General features: G+C 32.9%; 3 protein-coding genes and 1 pseudogene across 4 annotated transcripts; all 4 read right to left on the bottom strand.

Moving 5' to 3' along the window:
• Positions 1 to 736: 736 nt before the first annotated feature.
• On the bottom strand, positions 737 to 1663 carry LOC121221076 (ferredoxin-thioredoxin reductase, variable chain). Its single transcript, XM_041101509.1, has one exon. It carries the CDS (start codon positions 1360 to 1362, stop codon positions 877 to 879), a length of 486 nt encoding a protein of 161 aa, XP_040957443.1. The 5' UTR covers positions 1363 to 1663; the 3' UTR covers positions 737 to 876.
• A 3016-nt stretch (positions 1664 to 4679) lies between these two features.
• LOC107887780 (ABC transporter B family member 19-like) lies at positions 4680 to 9363 on the bottom strand (annotated as a pseudogene).
• Positions 9364 to 10138: 775 nt separating this feature from the next.
• Positions 10139 to 12827, bottom strand: LOC107888128 (alpha-galactosidase 1). 2 transcript variants are annotated; one of them, XM_016812269.2, is made up of 15 exons: positions 12650 to 12825; positions 12513 to 12571; positions 12335 to 12391; positions 12203 to 12237; positions 12011 to 12114; positions 11841 to 11916; positions 11695 to 11753; positions 11554 to 11619; positions 11364 to 11447; positions 11222 to 11286; positions 11061 to 11143; positions 10883 to 10973; positions 10743 to 10792; positions 10511 to 10651; positions 10139 to 10413 (listed from the first exon to the last, which is right to left on the bottom strand). In XM_016812269.2, the coding sequence occupies exons 1-15, from the start codon at positions 12775 to 12777 to the stop codon at positions 10321 to 10323; spliced, it is 1191 nt and encodes a 396-aa protein (XP_016667758.1). In that variant the 5' UTR covers positions 12778 to 12825; the 3' UTR covers positions 10139 to 10320. The 2 variants fall into 2 exon arrangements, with proteins under 2 accessions (XP_016667758.1, XP_016667760.1); XM_016812271.2 differs by lacking the exon at positions 10511 to 10651 and having other exon boundaries at positions 10139 to 10300; positions 10682 to 10792; positions 12650 to 12827.
• Positions 12828 to 15657: 2830 nt separating this feature from the next.
• LOC107886925 (pyruvate kinase, cytosolic isozyme) lies at positions 15658 to 18948 on the bottom strand. The gene is made up of 4 exons (XM_016811028.2): positions 18774 to 18948; positions 18200 to 18500; positions 16768 to 17229; positions 15658 to 16648 (listed from the first exon to the last, which is right to left on the bottom strand). Exons 2-4 carry the CDS (start codon positions 18455 to 18457, stop codon positions 15836 to 15838), a joined length of 1533 nt encoding a protein of 510 aa, XP_016666517.1. The 5' UTR covers positions 18458 to 18500; positions 18774 to 18948; the 3' UTR covers positions 15658 to 15835.
• Positions 18949 to 21890: the final 2942 nt, after the last annotated feature.

The following is a 21890-nucleotide window of genomic DNA, read 5'->3' as shown; positions in this document are numbered from 1 at the left end:
CCTAATCCATTTACACAAATAACTCTATGGTCACCGGCACCTATGTTATAAAAGTTACCACTAAAGCAACTCAAATTTCCCTATTGTCTACTTCGAGATGGACCCATCCAACCCCCCGCCCCCAAACAAACAAAAAAAAAATCTTTATCAGCTAGGCAAGCATTTTGGTGATTCAACAAGTAAGATTCTTCTCTTTAATTCACCAGTGCCGTAAAATGTTAAAAATCCACTAACCATCTTAAGCACCATATTGCATACTAATACGTATAAAACATGTCAAGTTTGTTTTGTGGTGGGATGATTACAAACTAAATCTTCTTCAAGAATATTTACTAAATGACAGAGGACCAACTTTCACACAGAAATAGCTGACTTTTTTACATTACTACTAAACGACCCCATCACAACAACCAAGTTCACACATTTCATTTTAGCTCACTGTTTAAGAGCGTACACAGTCCAAATCAAACTATACCAACTGTGAGCGAGCACACAACAACTGAAAACATATATAAACAGAGGCCTATTAGATCCCTCCAAAAGGGCTACATATTCAACTATGGTATCAAAACAGGTTCCTGATGGCATTTGAAATATTAGTATACCACAACACTAGGAAGGTGGAAAACAAGCACAAAGCATATACTCGAATAAGCAGTTAACTTGTTAGCAGGCTTTAAAAGTAGTATCTTTTGAAGTTAACCTATGGATATGGAAACTTCAATGCTACACTTAATAAACAAAAAAGCAAAGAAATGCCCATTCCCAGGTAGAACTGAAAGGTGAAAATTACATACAACAGTGAGCATTTATTGGGGTTTTTTTAGTTATAAGATAGAAAGTATTTTGCCTGGCATACAGATAAGAATCAGGATTTTAATCAAGGAATTCCAATTCATCCTCTTTAAGATGGGCTAAGAACTTGACAGGTCCTCGGTCTTCAATCTCAGTGACGAACTCCACCTTGTAAGGTAGATTAGCTGAAATCCTTTTCCCTTTCCACACCCCTACGAATTGTTTAATCACTCCTTCCATGCCGTTCAGATCCACCTCAGGGACGCGAGGCACGTGGTAAACTTTGAGAGGCACTTTTACCCTAACCTTTGCCCCAACTTTAGCCGCCTCTGGGTCTTCCTCCGATCCCGAAATCGACGCGTCTTTCTCGTCCTTGTCGACGGAAGCGGTGGAGACAGCTCGGCAGGAAACAACTCTCGTCCTCGCCTTTATAGAAACGGCGGTTAAACGGGAAGGAAACGACGACGATTTCAACGTAATCATCGTGGAGGTTTTGGCTTCGAGAGATGATTTTCCATTGGAGCATATGATCAAACATGTACCGGACGTGGCCGTACTTGTACTCATATTCTATTCTGGCTTTTCGAACCACAGATTGTTTCCTTTACCTGGGAAAAATCCCAAACTCAGAACGATCGAATCCTCAACAAATATGGGTTTGAATTAGATTCAGAAACGATGGTTTCTAGTGCCTTAACAACTCAATCCAAGAATCGAAAGGCAGCTAAGAGAAGCTAACCGTTAGATAGAGGAAAGGGAGGGAGGGAGCGTCAGCGTGGAGTCTTTTATTACCAGTCTTTTGGCCTTTGGTTGATCTTATACGTCGGGGCGTATGATAATATGTAACGTGTTTAACATACTCAAATCATAATCACATCTCTAATAATCATGGTTAACTATTTTAAACTATTTTCCCAAACTATCCACTGAGTGATTATTTCAATTTTTTATTTTATTTTTAAACTGTTTTTTAAATACTTTAAAATTAAATAATAAATTGTGAATTATCAATAGCATAAGACTCATGCATAGATGGTGCCTCAAATATAATCTCTATTAATAATGTTTACATAATTCATAATAAATTTATCATATTATTAATTTCCATGTATTATTAAGTTATCAAAATTTTCACGTATATAAAAAAATCAGTTATTTATTTATATTAAAATTTCTTTTATGATATGATTTATTAGATTTAATTGTGTTTAAACATATTTTAAAAATAATTTAGTAAGAACAAAATTCGATTACTATTTAAAAAAATCTATAAAATATCATATTTCTAATACAATAATTAATTAATTAATTAATGTAATCATTTTCTTCATCATTGACAACAGTGGCGGAGATGAAAAATGATGTTTGGCCACGGAATTAAAGCGTAGGGGATGAGGAATGAGAGGCGGAGAAAAAAACCGGGTCCAATCTCTTATGCTATGGATAACGAAATCCAGTTTAACCCGTTTCAAATATTAATATGTTAGACATTATTTATATCTAAATTTTGTTGGTGAATTTTTTTTAAATTAGCACGACTCAAATTCATGTCACATTTAAAATAATAAATATTTTAATTATTAAATTAATATATAAAATTTATATTTTCTTAAATTTTTAAATTTTCGTATTTTTATAAAAAGAATTTGTACTTATTTATTTTTTAATATATATTTTTGGACTTTATTTATTTTCTAAAGCGATTCTTAGACTTATTTATGTTTGTATATACATGAGATATGAATATTTTAATTGTAAATTAAAAAATAAATGTACAATTTTTTAAATAAAAAATTGGTTGGAGACTTTTGAAAACTTTAATATCTCAAGTCCTTCACTTCGAATATATTATAGTTTAAATTTTATCATATGTGGTGGTGATTGAGAGTATTAATGAGATATTGGTGTTTGTAAATTAATCGAATTTGATTTGAAAAAAACTTGAATTTAGTTAAATAATTATCGAGTCAAAATCAAATTATTGATTGAGTTGAATTTGAGCTTTAATAATACCAGACTTAAATGATTTGCGAGCCTTATCAAGCTTTTCATTTTTAATACATATTTTAAGTTAAGTTATTACTTTTAATATATGTTATTAACTTTAAGCTTAATTATTGAGCCGAGCTTGAATACGTACAAGCTTAATCAAGTTCAAATATGAAACAAATTCGAACTCGAATAACTTGAGCTTAAAAATAATATTTGATCAAACTTGAGTCAAATATCAAGTTCTAAATTTCGAGTCAAGCTCAAGCTTACTGATATTTAAGCTCGATTTAGCTTGATTACACCTCTATAGAATGTAATGAAGGTAGATGAGCTTTGGCCAACCAATATTTGAAATTTTTTAATTAGGTCCCTCATTTAAAATTTCAAAGAATTTAATTTATTTTTCTGGGAAATTTCATTAATTCTCTCAAAAATTTTAAAATCTTAAAATAAACCCTTATAATTTTTTTAAAAATCTCATTAAAATTTCTAAAAATTAAAAATTTTAATTAAATCCAGAATTTTAAAATGTTGGTAATAAAAATCATAGAAATTCTTCATGATACGGATGGAATATTTTGCAATTGAATGGGATAAGCATTGATGAGTGGTGAGACAAATGATGGAAGTTGACAAAACTGAGAAGTGAGAAGAAGATAGTGAAGATATAAACAAAAAAAAAAAAAAATTCTCACTTGTGAAGATAATATCATTTAAAGATATTTTTTTAATAACTTTATTACAAGTTTCCATCATATTTGTTATTTTTGAAATAATATTTAAAGTTATCTATAATTTTTTCCCAACTCATAAATAAGAGAATAATATGTTTTAGTGTACTCGATCATACGTCCTTCTGCATTGACAACAACGCCTATACTAATTGAGTTAAAACTCGTCAACATCATTTAAAGATATTTAACAACAACGCCTATACTAATTGAGTTAAAACTTATCAACATCATTTAAAGATATTTAAAAAAAATAAAACATGAATTTTAAAATAAATGTCACAATTTCACGTCGATAATATCAAAGCATTATTTGTTTAAGATGTTGTTCGAATTTTCAAATTTTCAAATTTTTAAATAATAATTATATTAAATAAATAATATAAAAAATATACAATAACGATATCATTATATTTATAAAACTTTATAAATAGCTTTAATAAAATAAAATTTAAAAAAACATATATTATAATTAAATAAAAATTATTTTTAAAGTTTAAAGTTTTTATTTTATAGTGAAATCATGTGTATTAAATCAAATGAATTATGAGGAATTTTGAAAATCCCTCTATTTAAGTAAAATTTGAAAAAAAGAAATTGAACTATTAAAATTTCATCTTGAAATTTCTAGCAAAATTTGGAATTTTTCAATGTATTTATTCAAACAATTAAATTAAATTTTAAAATATTAAAAATTTTAATATAAATAAAATTCCTAACAAATTCCTCAGCACCATAAAATTTAAGGATAGATTGAAAAAATTAATAAAACATTTTAAAATATAATTAAAAATAAATTACATTAAAAACCCTTAAACTATTAATAAATTTATATTTTGATTACTCACATAATACATCAATCAAAAACTAACTTTCCACATCTGTTCTTCGAAGGCACTCAAAAACTGCAGTACCTTCGCTTTTTGCATGTTTCTAACATTCTAACGGAAAGAAGAACCAAAGATTACATTTCCATTGTATTCTGGAGATTACATAATCTCGAATGCAATCCCACGGATACATCAATCAAAAGCTAACTTTCCTTTTCTCGACTTGAATTTAGAGATTATTTTTAAACTACATCTGTTCTTCGAAGGCACTCAAAAACTGCAGTACCTTCGCTTTATGCATGTTTCTAACATTCTAACGGAAGAAGAAAAGAAAAAGAACCGCCAAAGATTACATTTCCATTGCATTTTGGAGATTACATAATCTCGAATACACTCCCTCGGATATTGATATCAACGTTGAGTGAGACCCACTCTCAACAATCTCTCCTCTATCCATAACCACAATCAAATCTGAGCTTATAATCGTCGATAATCTATGAGCCACTGTAATCCGCGTGATTCTACTCACTAACCCATCATTACCCTTTTGATTCAACGATTCCAGGGCCTTTACAATGATCCTTTCCGACTCACCATCCAGCGCACTCGTTGCTTCATCCATAAGCAAGATTGCAGGTTTCTTTAGCAAGGTTCGAGCAATGGCGATCCTTTGCTTTTGCCCGCCGGAAAGTTGACACCCTTTTTCGCCGACAACCGTGTCGTATCCATCCGGTAAATTGCTTATGAATTCATGTATGTTTGCTTGTCTTGATACCTCCATTATTTCGGTTTCTGAAGCTTGTTCGGTTCCGTAACAGATGTTGTTTCTAATGGAAGAACTGAAAAGAAGTGGCTCTTGTTGTACTAATCCGATTTGTTTCCTCAACATCTTTAGATTGTATTCCTTTATGTTTTTGTCGTCAATAAGAACCCTTCCTTCCAATGGAACGTAAAACATTAGTAAAATGGCTAACACTGAGGATTTACCAGCTCCACTTGGTCCAACAATGGCTACTTTTGCTCCTGGTTCAATTTGTAAACTGAAGTTGTTGAGGACAATCACTTCTGGCCTTAATGGATAGTTGAATTTAACGTTTTGGAACTCGATCTTTCCTTTGATCCTCTCAAGCTGCAAATCTTCCGGTTTTTCAGGTTCGATGTCGGTTCTCCGGTCGAGGGTTTCAAATGCTGGCGTTAGTACGTTAATTGCTGAAATGACTGAAGGGATCAATGTCCATAGTTCAGTGATTGAAGGTACTGTGAGGGAGAAAATTTGGTATGCTCTAATACCATTTTCGAAACTTGCTTGTTTCCTATCGACCAAAATTGTTGTGTACCATAATGCGACAGCATGAGCTATGTTCCATAAACAAAGGGAAAAGCCTTGAATGATGCCATATTTGATGCTTTCTTTCATGCTCCTTTTCATTGGCTTTTCCAGGGAGATTCTAGCTTTCCTTAGTATGTGTTCTTCATGGCAAAATGATGCTATGGTTCGTATGTTGGCTGCGGATTCAGATGCAAGGGCAACAACTTCACGGTGAGTAGCAGCCGAGTCGCTTGCGAATCCTTTGGCTGATTTGGCCTGAATGAGTCCACCAATGAAGTGGCAAGGCATCACTGCCCAAGCTACTAGTGCCATTCTCCAGTTAACAACCATGCTAACTACTGTTGCAATCAGTATCGAAGAAATACACTGGACGATAACGGACATCCTATCGGAAATAATGGTTTTGACAATTGAGGTGTCGTTGATGACCCTTGAGGTAAGTGAACCAACATTGTTCTCTGGTTTCTCAAACCAACCAACTTCATTACGTAGTATACCTGAAGTAGTTTAATGCAACAGAGGTTAAGTATGTGCTTGAGATAAGATTTGGATTCAGAACGACATATTGGGATATTCGAATAGGATAGATTAGTACCTGAATATAAAGCTTTCCTGAGGTTTGCCATTGCCTTTTCTCCAACCACTCCGTAAAAGTAATGCTGCAGGGTGTGCATGAATAAAGCTAGCAATCCTATAAGTGCAAAGATAATCGAATACTTTCCGACTAGCTGCTTTGCATCTTTCTGGTAGTATGCAACTCCCACAGTTATGATGAAGAATCCAAAAAATGGCTTTGAAACACCGGCAAAAGCTGCAGCTATAGAACCAGTAGCAACATTTGCAAGCTCACGTTTCCTTAAGCCAAACCAAATTCTGAAGAACATACTCGTGTTTTCACTCCTTTGCGGTTCAACTTGCTCCGAAGATTCGGTACAATGTCCATCGAGTTCCCTTGTTTCCTCTTTTAGCTCAATGTCTAGAGTTGAAAACTGTTTATCAGCAGTGGCAGATTCTTCAGTAGTTTCGGTAGTCCTACCATTTTCCACATTCCAAGCAAGTTAGTGTTTTCAATAATTTACCTTAAGTATTAGTGTGAATTTGTTTGAACCTACCTCGAACCCCGAATCTGCCCGATGTTCTGAATGCTGAACAGATTGTTATAGAAATTGCTAGAGTCTAACAAGCTGGAGTGAGTTCCTGTTTCTGTAACTTGTCCATTCTCCACAACTGCGATTATATCGGCATTGACAATGGTTGACATCCGGTGTGCAATTAGGACAACGGTCCTGCCCTGCATAGCCCTCTCCAGTGCATCTTGAACCAGTTTCTCTGACTCCGAATCAAGTGCGCTTGTTGCCTCATCGAGTAAAAGAATTGGAGGGTTCTTTAGAATAGCTCTTGCTATGGCAATTCTTTGTTTCTGCCCTCCTGATAACTGCACTCCTCTTTGGCCTACCTGCATTCAGTTTCAACCGTAAAATTATCTTTGTTTGGTCGACTCGCATAGGGCATGATAGAAACTTAACACAACGGAGACCAGGTGGACGACCTCAGTTGAGTACTGATTCGGAAGTTGAGAAATAAAAGTATGTGCATTTGCCATCGTTGCTGCATCATGGATCTGTTGATCGCTTGCATCCATGTTTCCTAATTTGATATTATCCTTGATGGTACCGGAAAAGAGTGATGGTTCTTGGGATACTGCTCCAATATTCTTCCGGAGGAACTTCAAATCCAGATCCTTGATGTTATGATTGTCAATGAAAATCTCCCCTGCAATGTGTAGCACTTTCGTCAACATGTTAATATCGAAACCGGTTCAATTTATAGCATGCAGACCCAGGGAAGAAGCTGAAAAACCTTTGAGGGGATCATAGAACCTTTGAACCAAGCAGATAACAGTACTCTTTCCGCATCCGCTGCTGCCGACTAAAGCAACCGTCTTTCCTGATGGAATCGACAATGAAAATCCTTGAAGGATTGACTTTTCGGGACGAGAAGGGTAAGCAAAGTATACATGGCGTATATCAATGTCACCACTGATCTTCTCAACTTCCTTTCCCTTTGAATCATAACTTATTGTTGGCTTTCTTTGTATCACCTTGAAAACCTCATACCCTGCAGCCTTTGCTTGATTGAAGATTTGTATGTCTGGTGCAGCAAAAGTAAGTGATCTGCAAGAGAATCCTGTATTACATACATGTTGAAAGTGGGATGAATCATTTTATTCACCTCGAGGATGAGGTCTTTTCTTACACGGATCCAAAGAGAATGCTCATAACCGCGGCTATGACATCCCTCCTTTTGCTTTCCGGGAAGTGACGGCAACGGCTCCAATCCATATGATCAGTGCCCAAGCACAAAAGGTCACAGTTTGAAACATGCCAGTGCCTACACCTTTTATCAGTGCTTCTCCTTTGCTTAATGAAAACTGTTTATCCAAGCACTCTGAGAACGATTTAATTGCAGAATTCTCTCCAACAAAAGCAAATACTGTTTTGATTTGAGAGATGGTCTGCAGCATGTAAACCTCAGATGTTTATTACTGAGGTAACTTATACATATATGTACTAATCACCTTTGGAAGTTGAAAATATGGAATGATGCTAATTTTACCTGTTCTACCATTGATGTAGCTTCTGATATGTAGAGCATCTTAGTAGCTGAAATAGCAATCATTTTTCTGGTGTAGGTGGCTCCGATCACAAGAATTGTAGGAGCAACCACGAAAGTAAGTAGGGACACTTCCCAACAGCATATAGCAGCAATAAGGATTCCAGAAAAGAATGTTGCAAAGCTTGAAAGAAAATGGCCTAGCTGGGAACCATAAGTATGTTAGCAGTATGTGAAAATAAGCTAAACCAAGGTGAATCGAATCGAATGAATAATCTATGTACCTTCTCCCCTATTGCATCTTGTATGATACTCATGTGGTAACTCATTCCACTAATGATTTTCCCACTCGTTATATCCGAATCAAATGCTCCAATCTCCTGGCTTAGCATTGCTCTCAGGAATGCTAACCGTAGTCGAGCCATTTGTCTTTCACTTGCATACATCCAGCATCCGATCTCTGCAAAACTCGAAACCATAAGAATAAAGCAGTACATGGGAGTTCTATGGAGTCTGAATATCATATTGGCAGCTCGTTAAGGTACCTAGTACACCAGCAGGGAATGTAGCAAAAGCCATGTACCATACAAAGGGAATAACCTGCACAAGCAAACAAGACAAAGAGATTTGTAAAACCGAATATTCGAAATGATCGGTTTTTCAAGTCGGTGCAGCTTGTGGATGGATACCTTCTTGAGTGCTTTAACCATGCCATCAATGTCATTAATGTTGTCCCCAAATGCATTAAGAGCTTTCCCTAGTAACAGATATCCAACAGGTTGAGCCATGCCATGAACTATAGAACCCAAGGTCCCCAGTGCCATAAGAGTCCAATCCAGTGTATCTGCATACCGCAAAAGCATATAAAATGGAAATGCTCTATTAGAAGCCTCTCCATCCTTCTTCTCTTCTTCTGTTCCGTCCCGGTTATTCTCTTCGACCTGCACAAGTCCATGAGTTCTGGAAGCCATTGTCACAATACAGTATGCTCTTTCAATCTGCCTGGTACGTCAATGTATGTGTGTACATATATATAATATAAAATACTAGTAGTACATTCAACAAAGAATATATCAAGGATATGCCCTGGATGATTTAAATATAAGATTGAGAAGTGAGTAGTTTTCTCTTTGGAACAATCCCAAGTTAATATTTTTGCATGTCATGGCTGTTGTGACAGGCAGAAGAATACATATAGGTAGGTTCCTTCTGCAATGCCAGCCAGGCCTATCAGCGTAAATATTTAAGTAAACATAGGGTTTTCAATCTTGAAATTAGGGTTCATGATCATAATAGTAATAATAACTTGGGTTTTCAACTTTTTGTCCTATTCAAAGATTAGTCCCCATAAATGAAAGCTCCCTTTAGTGGAAACTTAATTACGGGGTGATCTTGGTTCATGAATCAATTGAATTAAGTTCCTGATTCAATAAGGTAATTCAAGTACTCTCGGAATTTCTCTTGGACAAGGTCTTCATGGACTATCAAAGAAAAATGACTTTTGAGCAATGGTTTGAGCCACCAAAGGACTGCAGGCAAAAAATTATTATATTTTTACTATTCAAGCAAATAAAATATATGAGATGGTCCAAAATTCCTGCACTCTGCAGTTGTTTTATGCAAAATTTGACCAAAAAATCCCTTTCTATAAATGTGGAGGTTCATAATTGTGGATAAGCTTTAAAATAGCAGAGTAACAAATCTTTTAACAATATATAATACAATTTGGAGACCTGGATTTGTAGTAATTAAGTCCAATTCATTTCTGTTTTTATCATCTTCAATGACTTGAATCTAATGAATAAATATGAAAAAAATCTGCAAGAGTACAGCAACCACATCTGACATTGGAGTAAAAAAGCTTACTTCATTCATATTATTAAGAAACTAATTACAAGTGCTAATCCAACTACATTAAAGAGGAAAGCTTTCTTCATCAAATATTATTAAAGAACTAATTCCTAATTCCAAAATGCTAATCCAAAAGAAAAAAAGAAAAGAAAGTGACCCAATTCAAGAATCACTAAGTTCAAGAAATTGGTTTCAACACATACATTTTGCATGAATGAGGGTTCAACATTGTTGTAATATTGCCCACAAATCGGTTCTTCAGTGTTTTATGCTGCAAGAGATTCATATATGTGCATGAATAAGTGAACTAAAGCAATGGAAAATGACAGTAGGATATACTATAAAGCTTGTAGCTATAATTTGAGTACCTCCCAAAGGTCCCTAGCTTCAACTACAGTGTTGGGGTCTAGTCCCATATCCTCCCAGAACGCGGTTACAGAATAGCGAACTGAACCCCTATTGAGAATGACAACTACTGTCCTATAGCTGGAAAGTGGCGCAACCCAAATCTGTTACAAGGCACCGAAAAGGTAAGTGACCAATCCGAGCATGTTATATGATCATATGGTTAAGCAAAAGGGGTTGTTGCATAGGTTTCACCTCTTCATCACCGTGCATCCTAGCCTTCCTAGCTTGAATACCATAAGAATCTAATGCAGAAGATCGCATTAAGTTAAAAAAGTTCGATAACTATTGATGCATTAAAGCGTTTTTGAAGAACTGTACTTCTAATTATGTACCTTGGTTAACAGCAATGACCTCTTTGTTTGAAATGATCTCTATAGTCTCTTGTGTCATATTCCTTATGTCGCAGCCGAGAAGAAGAGGAGCCTGCAATAGCATTCATGTTTTTCAGACCAGATATGCAACATCATGCATATCAACAAGCATAAAAAAGGTGAATATCAATTGTAATACCTTGGAAATAGCCCATAAGCTGAAATGTACTATATATTCATCTTTCGTCATCCCTCCATTCCCGATCTCAAGCATGTCCGGATCTATCGATATAACAAGAATTGTAATCACAAAACATTTAATATGGTTCAAAAAAATTGCAGAACTAGAAGAACTCTAACCATTCCAACCACCGGGCCTTGCATATTGAGCATACAATTCATTTTGATCAGCTCTCGAAATCATACTGCCAGGCAACAAAATATCGTAAGTTATACTCTAGGCCGACTCTAACATCCTCCAAATACGTTAACAAATCTTTACCTTTCCCATGTATCAGTTATGTCACAAGTTGTCCTCCAGCTATTTCCTACATGGAAACCCCATTCAGCAGGGTGCATTTCTCCCCTAAGAAACAAAAATCAAACACATGGCAAAGTAAAAAAAAAAAAAAAGAATCAGAAAATCGTTACTTAAATTAAAAGCTTAAATCAAACTGTGATTTAGACAGTACCATTCACACAGAGAAAAGAATATGGGGCGGCCAGCCTTCTTCAAAGCTTTAGACATAACAGGATATCTACACGAAAAATTAAAGCAATATATAAGCATATAATATGGCTGCAAATCAAAACAAAGAAGACAACTACACCACCTTTCAATTGGCTTTGATCCATCATGGTGACAGTTATCATACTTCAAATAATCAATACCCTGCATACAAAACAATTATCGCACGAACCAACTTGATTAAGCTTTAGGTTCAATTAAAACAAGGGAAATGATCACTGAAAATCATACCCAGGAAGCAAAGGTTTTAGCATCCTGTTCTTCGAAACCGAGTGAACCAGGCATTGTCTTACTACAAGTATAATACCTGTACAAAATGAAAACACTATTAAATCCATAAGCAATTGTCATATAACCTATGCAAGATTCATACAATTGAGCATCAATAGTAAGTACATTACCCTGCATCTCCATAGATTCCTAGCTTAAGACCCTTGCTATGAGCATAATCTGCCAAAGCTTTTATCCCAGATGGAAATGTCGAGTTCTTAGGCATTATATTTCCCTGAAATTTGATCAAAATCCAATAATTATAAGCCACAAAAAAATATTTTTAATCCTTACATACTAAGAACATCCAAAGCTCTAATTACCTTGTCATCACGAGCAATTTCAGCCCAGCAATCATCTAAGAAAGCAAAAATGTTGAAAATCAATGATGACAAGTAAAGGGTATTTATTTTTTTAGATTAAAGTAAATGAAAAATTATAATAACAGCATATACCTATATTAACATATACATATCCAAGCTTGGAAAGACCAGTTGAAACTAGAGCATCAGCTGTCAATAAAAACAAAAAATATTCATGTTTAAGCTAATGTATATATTACTTTGAAAAAAAAAGAAAAGAAAATAATTTCAAATAAAAAAGCATATATATGGTTATTAATACTATATTTACCGGTTTCTTTTACCATCTTTTCATCAATATCGCATCCGAAATGATTCCAACTGTTCCACCTGCAAATTCGAATAGGGTATACAAAACACGTACTTATTAAAAAAATAAAAGAAAAAAGAGCTAAAAATACAACATACCCCATGGGAGGAGTCAATCCAATGCCATTGGTGAGCATACTTCTCCTACTGGTTGCCAGTGTTAAAGACGCCAATTCCATCATCGCCATTGCCATTATTAAAGCCACAATATAGCCTTTAATTTCCATCTTTGTTAATTCTTTTAAGAGCTCTAGAAAAATAATGTGCAGTGTGATGATCTTTGGTATTTGTATGATGTATTTATAATGATCAGGGAAGTAGTAAAAGATGTTCATTTTACTATTTCAAAGTATTTTATTGTTGTGTTTTTTATTTGTTTGTTATAATCATGTTTGTTAAGTTGGGAAAAAGAATATTTTTTTTAAAGAAAATCAAATTTGGACTTTTTAAAATTTGCCCTCTAATTTTATAAAAAAATCATATTAACCATTCATTTAATTTTTCTTCTCTTTCAGTTCTTAAATTTATGTTATTTGTTAAATCATCCCAAAATGGATGAAAAAGTTAACGATTGCTAAATTTACTGACATGGATACATGTGGATGCCACATTAGCAATCAACTAATTTTTCAAACTTTAAAAATTCAAAAAAATATAAAAATTATTAAAAAGTGTAATTTTTTAATATTTTATTTTTTAAAAAATAATTAATTGTTAACGTGCATACATGTGGACTATCATGTGGATGTCACGTTAGTAAAGTTAACAGAAATTAAATGGGACTAGAATGATTTTTTTGTAAAGTTGAAAGACTAAATAAATCATTATATTTTTAAAAAAAATTAATTGAATAAAATATTAAATTAAACAAAATCTAAAATATATTAACTAATTAAAGATTTATGAAGATTCAGCGAAATTCGAAGTACTATAACAATATTACAATATATTTGCCATAGGTTTATGAAAATTGATTCGCACCTTAGCGGCGTTCATCTTTTGCCTTCTCTCATTTGCCTTGCAACCGGCAATAGAAGGCGGTGGCATCATATAAGAACTTATTTCTATTTCCAAAATTACTTCATGGCTTAGTTTGTGAATTCCTGGAGGGAGGGGAACAGCCACAACTGTTCATGTTCAGATTATTCGTCAAGGTTTAAATGTTTGTCTGAAATTTAAGAGAGTTCGGATAAAAATATTAAACCTATTTAAAATATAAGTCAAGTTTGAGTTTGAATATTCAAGGCCTGAGTCCGACTCGTTTTTAAGTTTATAATACTTTATATTATGTAATTTAAAACATATTAAAAAAATAAACATATACTAAATATATAATATTACTCTAATATAAACATTAAAATAATGTTAAGATGATTATATAAAAATTTTGAATAAAAAATATAAACTTATTAAATATTAAAATAAAATAGTATAAATATTTTTAAAAAAAGTTAAAAATAATATGAATGGACTTAAAATGGGTCTGGATTAATCTTTTACAGATATGGGCGAGTTTTGGCAAAATTTTAAACTCATGTTTCAGGTCGATTCGGGTTTGTGCTAGCACAAAGTATGTTAATATCATGCTTAGGCTCAGCCCAAACCCAACTTGACCAAGCCCATGAGCACTACTAAGAATAGCAGGGGTGGTGGATTTTTATTTTATTTTAATATAATTAAATTTATTTAATATTAATATAATTTAAATTTATCACTATATTTTTTTTAAAAAATATTTATGTATTTTTATATATTTTTTAGAATTAGGATTAGATTGAGATCATTTATAAATTTTGAGGGTTAATTTTTTTAAAATTATGACTAAATAAATATAATAATTAAAAGTTGAACACTAAATTTATTATTATATCAATTTTTTAAATGCAACATAAACTTGCCATTTGTGTTTTTTTATTTTATTAATAACTCGAATCATTTGTTTTTATAAATCCTATAAATTTGTTCTCTTTATTTAATTTTACAAAAAAAAAGCGTATAAATTAATTTATTATACATTACAGGCAATTAAAAGAAAAAATGGAAAATGAAAAATGAAAAAAAATTATGTGGGAGGAAGAAATTTTATTTTATTTTGTTGTGTTTAGAAAAAAAAAGTGAAAAAAATGAAAAAAAAAAGAAGGAGAAGAAGAAGGAAAATACTAAATTTATATAAATAAAATTCTTAATTTAAATGGAACAATTTTTTTATTCAGCAACAGATTAATTAGGTTTAATTATGCTCCCGACTTCTGAAATTTCATCACTCTATTTAATTTAATCTCTTTATTTATTTTATTTTAAAAAAACTAAATGTGTAATTTTTTTTTAAAAAAACTTAAACAATCTTATTATAAATTTTGATTTTCTCTTTTTATACACAATACTTAAAATTAAAACCCATAATTAAAAGAATAATGTACTTCAGCTCACTTGAATCCAAGTCTTCCTGTAAAAGTAACAATACTCATGTCGAGTTAAGATTCAATTGGCAAAAAACTTAATTGATACTAATAATATTGTTAGCTTATTATTGTTAATTTGAATATTTACCGATTTGAATAATTGAACTTTAACATTTTGAATATACAGGACTAAACTACTAAAAATACAAATAAAAAATTAAAGTTGAAAATTTTAAAAAATAGGAAAACATAAAATGAGAAATTATTTTATGGATCTTTCTCACTGCATCATTTTTAATTCATATCATTAACACATAATTTTGGTAATTTTTTACCCTGAATCTTAAATTCTGAACTTGAACACTAAACCTTAACCAAAATCCTCAAATCTAAACCAAAATCCTAAACAAGTTCGAGGTTCAAAGATAGATATTTGAATATGAGATTCAAGATTTGGAGTAAAAAAATTAGTAAAATGCCATTAAATAATTTAAAAAATGATTTATTAAACTGCTTAATTACATAGTAATGAAGTAAAGAATAACAGCCCTGCAGTAATTTTATTAGATAAAATGTGTAATACAAAAATGTCCAACTTGTTCAAAATTTTTCATGCAATTGAAATATATAATATCTTCATTTCCATGTATAAAAATGGATCCGACATGAAACATGATTACTTAATTTAAATCCGAAGATTTTGGGGCAAGAAATCCAGCATTAACGATTAACTAGCAAGTCATCAGAAGCTGAGACAAAACAGTGTTTCAGCTGAATATTCAAAGTTGAACCAGCTTAGATTTTTAAGAACAATAAAGGGATAATTAAATGCAATATCGAAAAAGCCAGCTTTTGATGTCCATCCATGGCTCTCTACATCATCTCACTTCACTATGCAGATCTTAATAACCGAAGCAGCCCCGATACGGTGCAGTGCAACGATGGCATCACCAGGCTTGCACAATCCCTTCTCCGTAGCTGACTTCATTGCAGCTTCTAAGATGACCTCGGTGGATTCGGCATCAGTTGCCTTGGCTGACCCTTCTGCCAGGATGGGAACCAAGCCCCTATATATCAGACTGTGCCTGGCTGGACCTTCGTCACTGCAGGTCCAATCAAATGAATCGGTTGTCAAGACTGGGACGACCACGGATAGGATAGGAACAGCTGGTCTGTACTTGGCGACCAATTTGGCTGTTGTTCCACCACGGGTTAAGACAACGATGAGTTTAGCTTTGGCCTTGTTAGCTGTTCGTACAGCTGAGGATGCAAGACTCTCCAGTGGACTCATTGGAAGTGGAGTCGATCGGATCATTTCTTTGAAGATTGCTCCATAGTCAAGGGAAGATTCTGCCTCAATACAAATTCGAGCCATGATCTTCACGGCAAGCTCTGGATAGGCTCCAGCAGCACTCTCACCACTGAGCATGACACAATCGGTACCGTCCAGGACAGCATTAGCAACATCGGTTGCTTCAGCCCGGGTTGGCCTCGGAGACTTTATCATGGATTCAAGCATTTGAGTGGCAGTAACAACAGGCTTGCCTGCAAGATTACACTTGTATATCATCATCTTTTGTGCTAGGAAGATCTTCTCAACCGGAATTTCCATTCCAAGGTCACCACGGGCAACCATAAATGCATCAGTCTCACGCAAGATCTCGTCAAAGTTGATAACACCCTCCTGATTCTCAACCTAAATGAATCGCAACCACAAGGAAACCTCGCATCATTAACAATCAAATTGCATAGAGAAACCACATAGAACCTCTCATTTTTAAATTGTAATTGAAAGGGGAAACAGATTTAACACACCTTCGACATCAATTGAATCTTCTTAGCATGGGGACCGAGGACCTTACGAACATTGACAAGATCAGACCCTTTGCGTACAAAGGAAAGAGCAATCATATCAATACTGTTGGGAACTCCCCATCCCAAGATGTCTTCTTTATCCTTCTCAGTGAGTGTGGGAAGATCCACCACGACACCAGGAAGGTTGACATTTTTCCTCTCACCGATCATCGCTGTGTTTTCACATCGGCATCTCACAGTCCCAGCAGCAGGATCACAGGATAACACCGAAAGAGTGATTGTACCATCCGCACACAAAATGGTATTCCCAGGCTTCAGATCAACAGCCAGCTTTTTGTAGCTCATGCAGATCATCTTCTCATCTCCCTTAATTTCGTAATCGGTTGTTACAGTAATTTCCTGGCCTTCCTTCAGCTGAACAGCTTTTCCATCCTTCAGGAATCCAGTTCGAATCTCAGGGCCCTGCAACAGCAAAGCACAATCAAATACAAACAACCATCAGAAAATGAAAAACCATGCGCTAAAAGAACTGAGAAAACGTATACATATAACATTCTTAGGACTCGTATCTTTCATTTTAAGTTTATTAAAGGTTACAATAAAAACCCATATTGTATGTTGGGTTAGTTATGTTGACTCTTTATTTTCAATCAATCCTTCAAGGGGCATTTCAAAAATTCTTGTTGATACATGAAGGACGGTTCACCCAATTGGTGGAGAGCCATAAGGTGGTCGAAGGTAGATGGCAATGAAGGTGATTAAGTCTTAACAGAAAGGTATAGTATGGAGGTTGCTTCCGGCCCTCTCATCCGGGCCCTGGTTTATGAGGCTTTTCCCTTATCCCAAGGTGCCACACGTCGTGTTGTGGTTGGACCTGGATAGGTAGGTGGTCCATACCGACAGGTCTAAGGTAGGATGTCCGTATGTATGCGGCTTCTCCGATTGGATCAAGTTATCCGTATATAGGACCCACTTGACCTGACTTGGGGATTCAGTCAAAGATCTTGTTAAGCGAGGTGTCCCTGAATACGGAGACGCTAGGAGGGGTTCTCAAGCGAGGAGTCTGAAGTGTAAGGGGGGGGGGGGGTTCGGCAAGGCGGACACAATGTATTTGATGTCGAGGTATACCGTATAAGAGAACTGTACCTGAATCCGACATACCCGAGTTGGAAAAACATAATACTAGCATGTATAGAAAATTTTGGGTTATCTCTAAGTAGCTCTGTCGCCCATTGAAAGACACAGCAAAGTTAATTTCAAGTGAGCATGTTGAGTGAGTTACTACTAACTATACTAATGATATATTACTTCGATTCTTATTTTTCGAATAAAATCCTCCAAAAGAAGCCTTTAAGTACTTGTATTCGATGCTCACACTTAAATCCAAGCAACATAATAAGATCATATAGAAAAACAAGAGGGAAAAATGGACCTTGGTGTCAAGCATGACAGCGCAAAGGATGCCGGTGTTGTGCATAGCAGACCTAAGATTATCCAAGGTCTCTTGATGATACTCATGACTGCCATGAGAGAAATTGAAGCGAGCAACGTTCATCCCGGCCCTCAACAGCTTCTCTATCATAGGTACGGACCGTGAAGCCGGACCCAAAGTACAAACGATCTTGGTTTTAGGGATACGCCCATCATTGGGAAGCTCCTTCAAGATCCCATCGATATCTATATTTGCCATTTCCTGTTGCTTTTCACTGTTCCTTTACTTACAAAAAAAATATCTGCACCCATTATTAAAAAAAACATTCAAAAATCAAAATCATCAAACAAGGCAAAGACGAGATCTAACTAAGATGGAAATAGATTGGCATAAACCCAAGGTAAAAATCGGTAAAAAAAATTAAATGGCTTAATTTGAAGGGAAAGACATGAAATCAGAGAGAAACAAAATATAATCAAATATAAAAAAATTAAAAGAAATTGAATGCTAGACAAAGAACAAAATAAACAATAAATAAATAAAAAGGGGAAAAAAAAAGAGGTAATCGCCATACCAAAAAATGGAAGGATTTAGAGAGAAATGAAGGAATATGAGATGTGGAGTGAAGAGAAAAGGAGAGGAGAGGGGGACTAATAGTGGTGAGGGTAGCGGCTTTTGTAAGAACAGGACAGGACCGAATTGGAGGGTAGAAATTTCTTACACGTGGACGTGGTGGTAGGCGGCGGCACATTGAAGATTTTCTTTTTTTATTCTTTAAAAAAAAGAAAATTAAACTTTTTTACAGGATTCTTTAAAATTAATGTGAGGGTAAACAACACCGTTGTCCCTAAACTTTGGTCAAATTTATGTTTTGGCCACCCAATATTTTTATTTATGTAATAGTCATTATTACTTTTTATCATTCATCCGTTATTTCTCGTTAAAAAGTTGATGATCGATTTGATCCCTAAAATATAAATAGAATATTATTGTTTATTTTTTAATTATTTTCTTGATAATTATTCTAAAAAAGTTTTTTAAAATATTAAATAAAAATAATTATTTTAATTTATGGTTAAAAACATTTTAGAGTAGTTATTAAGAAGAAAACTAAAATATCAAAACAATATTTTATTTATATTTCGGGATTAATTTAATTATTAACTCGTTAAACTAATGTGTTATGTCATTATTTTAATAGATGAATGGCAAAATATGTAACAAATTAATAATATTAATTAATTGCTTATTTATCTATAAATTAAAAAATAATAATCATATTGAACTAAAACGTGAATCCACTAATATCAGCCGTAGTTTACCCTTAATGCAAACGAGAAACTTAGGAAAGGAAACTAAATTAGCGGCTCCTTTGTACACTTCTCTTTTTAAATAGCAAATTTTCTGGATAAATTTTTTTAAATCACTAAACTAAAAATATAAAACTTTATAATATAATTGATTTTTAAGTTTATGTTATAATTTGTTATTCTCCTATTGCATAATATTAATTTAATTATGTTTTAGAGAAAAAGAAAATAATGAAAAAAATGTAAAATAAAGAAGCACGTGACTGAGCGAGTAAAAAGAGGTAGGTGGCGGTTTTTAGCCTTTGGAGTCTGCGACGTGTACCCATTGTTTTCAACTTTGATTTCTATTGGCTGCCCTTCTCTATTTTCTGACTCTCTTTATATATATTTTATTAAAATTTCAATTAAATTACTGTTAAGAGTTATTCGGGGATAATAAAAAAAAATTAGATGTCGATGTTCGTAAATTTTTAAAAAATTTTAAGATTTTGAAAGTTAAAATATAATTTTATTATATATTAACCTAAAATTTTATATATAATAAGTAATTGATGAAAAAAATTAGTTTAATAATAAATTTTGCTATTAATGTTTGTATGTTTTATCAAAATGACCCTAATTATATTTTTGAGTTTTTTTTGCCATTAACCTTTGATTTTTTTTCAAATTACATTTTTAACAAATTTATTGAATAAATTTTAATATTTCAATCTTTTTTACATTTATTTATTGAGAGGTTTTTCTACTGAGTTAAATTTTTTAAATAATTATGTTTAGTTTCTTTAAATTAAGAAGTTTTTTAAATTTCATGTATTATTTATTTATTTTATTATTTTTCACATGTAATTATCTGTAGAGTTATTTAAGTAATAAATTATATCTCATTAAAAATATTCCACATATGAAACTTCATATTATTTCTATTAATTTTTTTAATGATACTTTCATTAAATTTATTAAAAAAATAGTTTGAAAAAAAAAACAAAAACTGATAGCTAAGCTCAAAAATACAATTAAGACTATTTTAATAAAGCATGCCAACGTTAAAGGACTTTCAAAAGTGTATTAAAAAATTAAAGGACTTTAAATAAAATAAAATAGAAATGTGGTAATAATTTTATTAAATAAGATTGAATGTTTGGGAGGAGCGAAACGAGCAAGAAGGATCAGCCTTTGGAAGCATTGAAAATGCAAAAACGTGAAAAATGGCTTTCTTGTAGTATTAAGTGGAAAAGGACCCCTCTTTTTTTTTTTTTTTGCACTTGCCTCCTCACGCCTTTTATTAGCTCATCACAATTTTCCATTTCCACCTTCATATTCTCTTTTCTTATAATTCTTTTAACTACGAGGAATATTATTAAGAATATACCAATTACCTACCAGCAGAATTATTCCTCCTTTTTTAATTTTATAATAAATCTTAGGGTAAATTTTCTAAAATACTCACTTTTGTTTGTCTCATATTACATTTTAGTCACTTATGTCATCGTGTTATAATATTTTAGTCATTGAGTGGTTAATTATTATTAACGGTGTAACCGTAAGTTGACGTGTCATGTTAAATCATTATTTCAAACGAAAATTTTAGGTTAAACGCTACAATTGGTCCCTATATTTTCTCATTTCGTGCAATTTATTTTTTTCTTTTATATCCTTTTTAACTTTTTTTTTCATTCTCTTATGTTTCTTTCTCTATTTTCCTCCATTCTTTATTTCTTTTAACATAGTTTTTTTTATGTTTTTCATTTGTTCATCTCACTAGAAAAATTAAATTGTTTAAAAAAATAAAAGTATAGGGACTAGTTTTAACAAATAGAAAACATAGAAAAACTACGTTAAAAGAAATAAAGAAGGGAGGAAAACAGAGGGAGAAGCAGAAGAGTATGAAAAATAAAGAAAAGTTAAAAGAACATAAAAGAAAAAATTAAATTGCTCAAAACGAAAAAATATTCTGACAGATTGTATAAATTAACTTTAAAATTTTTGTTTGAAATGATTATTTACCATGCCACGACAACCTACAGTTATACCGTTAACAACAATTAATGGTTCAGTAACTAAAATGTTACAACGCGATAACGTAAGTGATTAGAACGTAACATTTCAAACATAAATGATTAAAATATAACTTGAAAATATAACTTGAGGTAAACAAAAGTGATTATTTTAGTAGTTTACTCTAAATCTTAATTATTTATTTCGTAACTAAATTTCAAATGTTTAGGGTCACATGAGATATTCCAATTGGCTGGTCAAAAGGTGTGGTTTAAGACCAAGAAGAACACAGTTTTGCTAGAAAATCATTGTTTCTAGATAGACCCATTGTTTTCTTGGAAAAAGTGGGAACAATATTTTCGCTGAGAGGAAATAAGTATGCTTTA

This window comes from Gossypium hirsutum, chromosome A03 (assembly GCF_007990345.1).
Source record: "Gossypium hirsutum isolate 1008001.06 chromosome A03, Gossypium_hirsutum_v2.1, whole genome shotgun sequence".
In the NCBI taxonomy this organism is placed as follows: Eukaryota; Viridiplantae; Streptophyta; class Magnoliopsida; order Malvales; family Malvaceae; genus Gossypium; species Gossypium hirsutum.
Note: the sequence above shows the minus strand (reverse complement) of the source record. Positions and strands in the feature narration are given on the sequence as shown.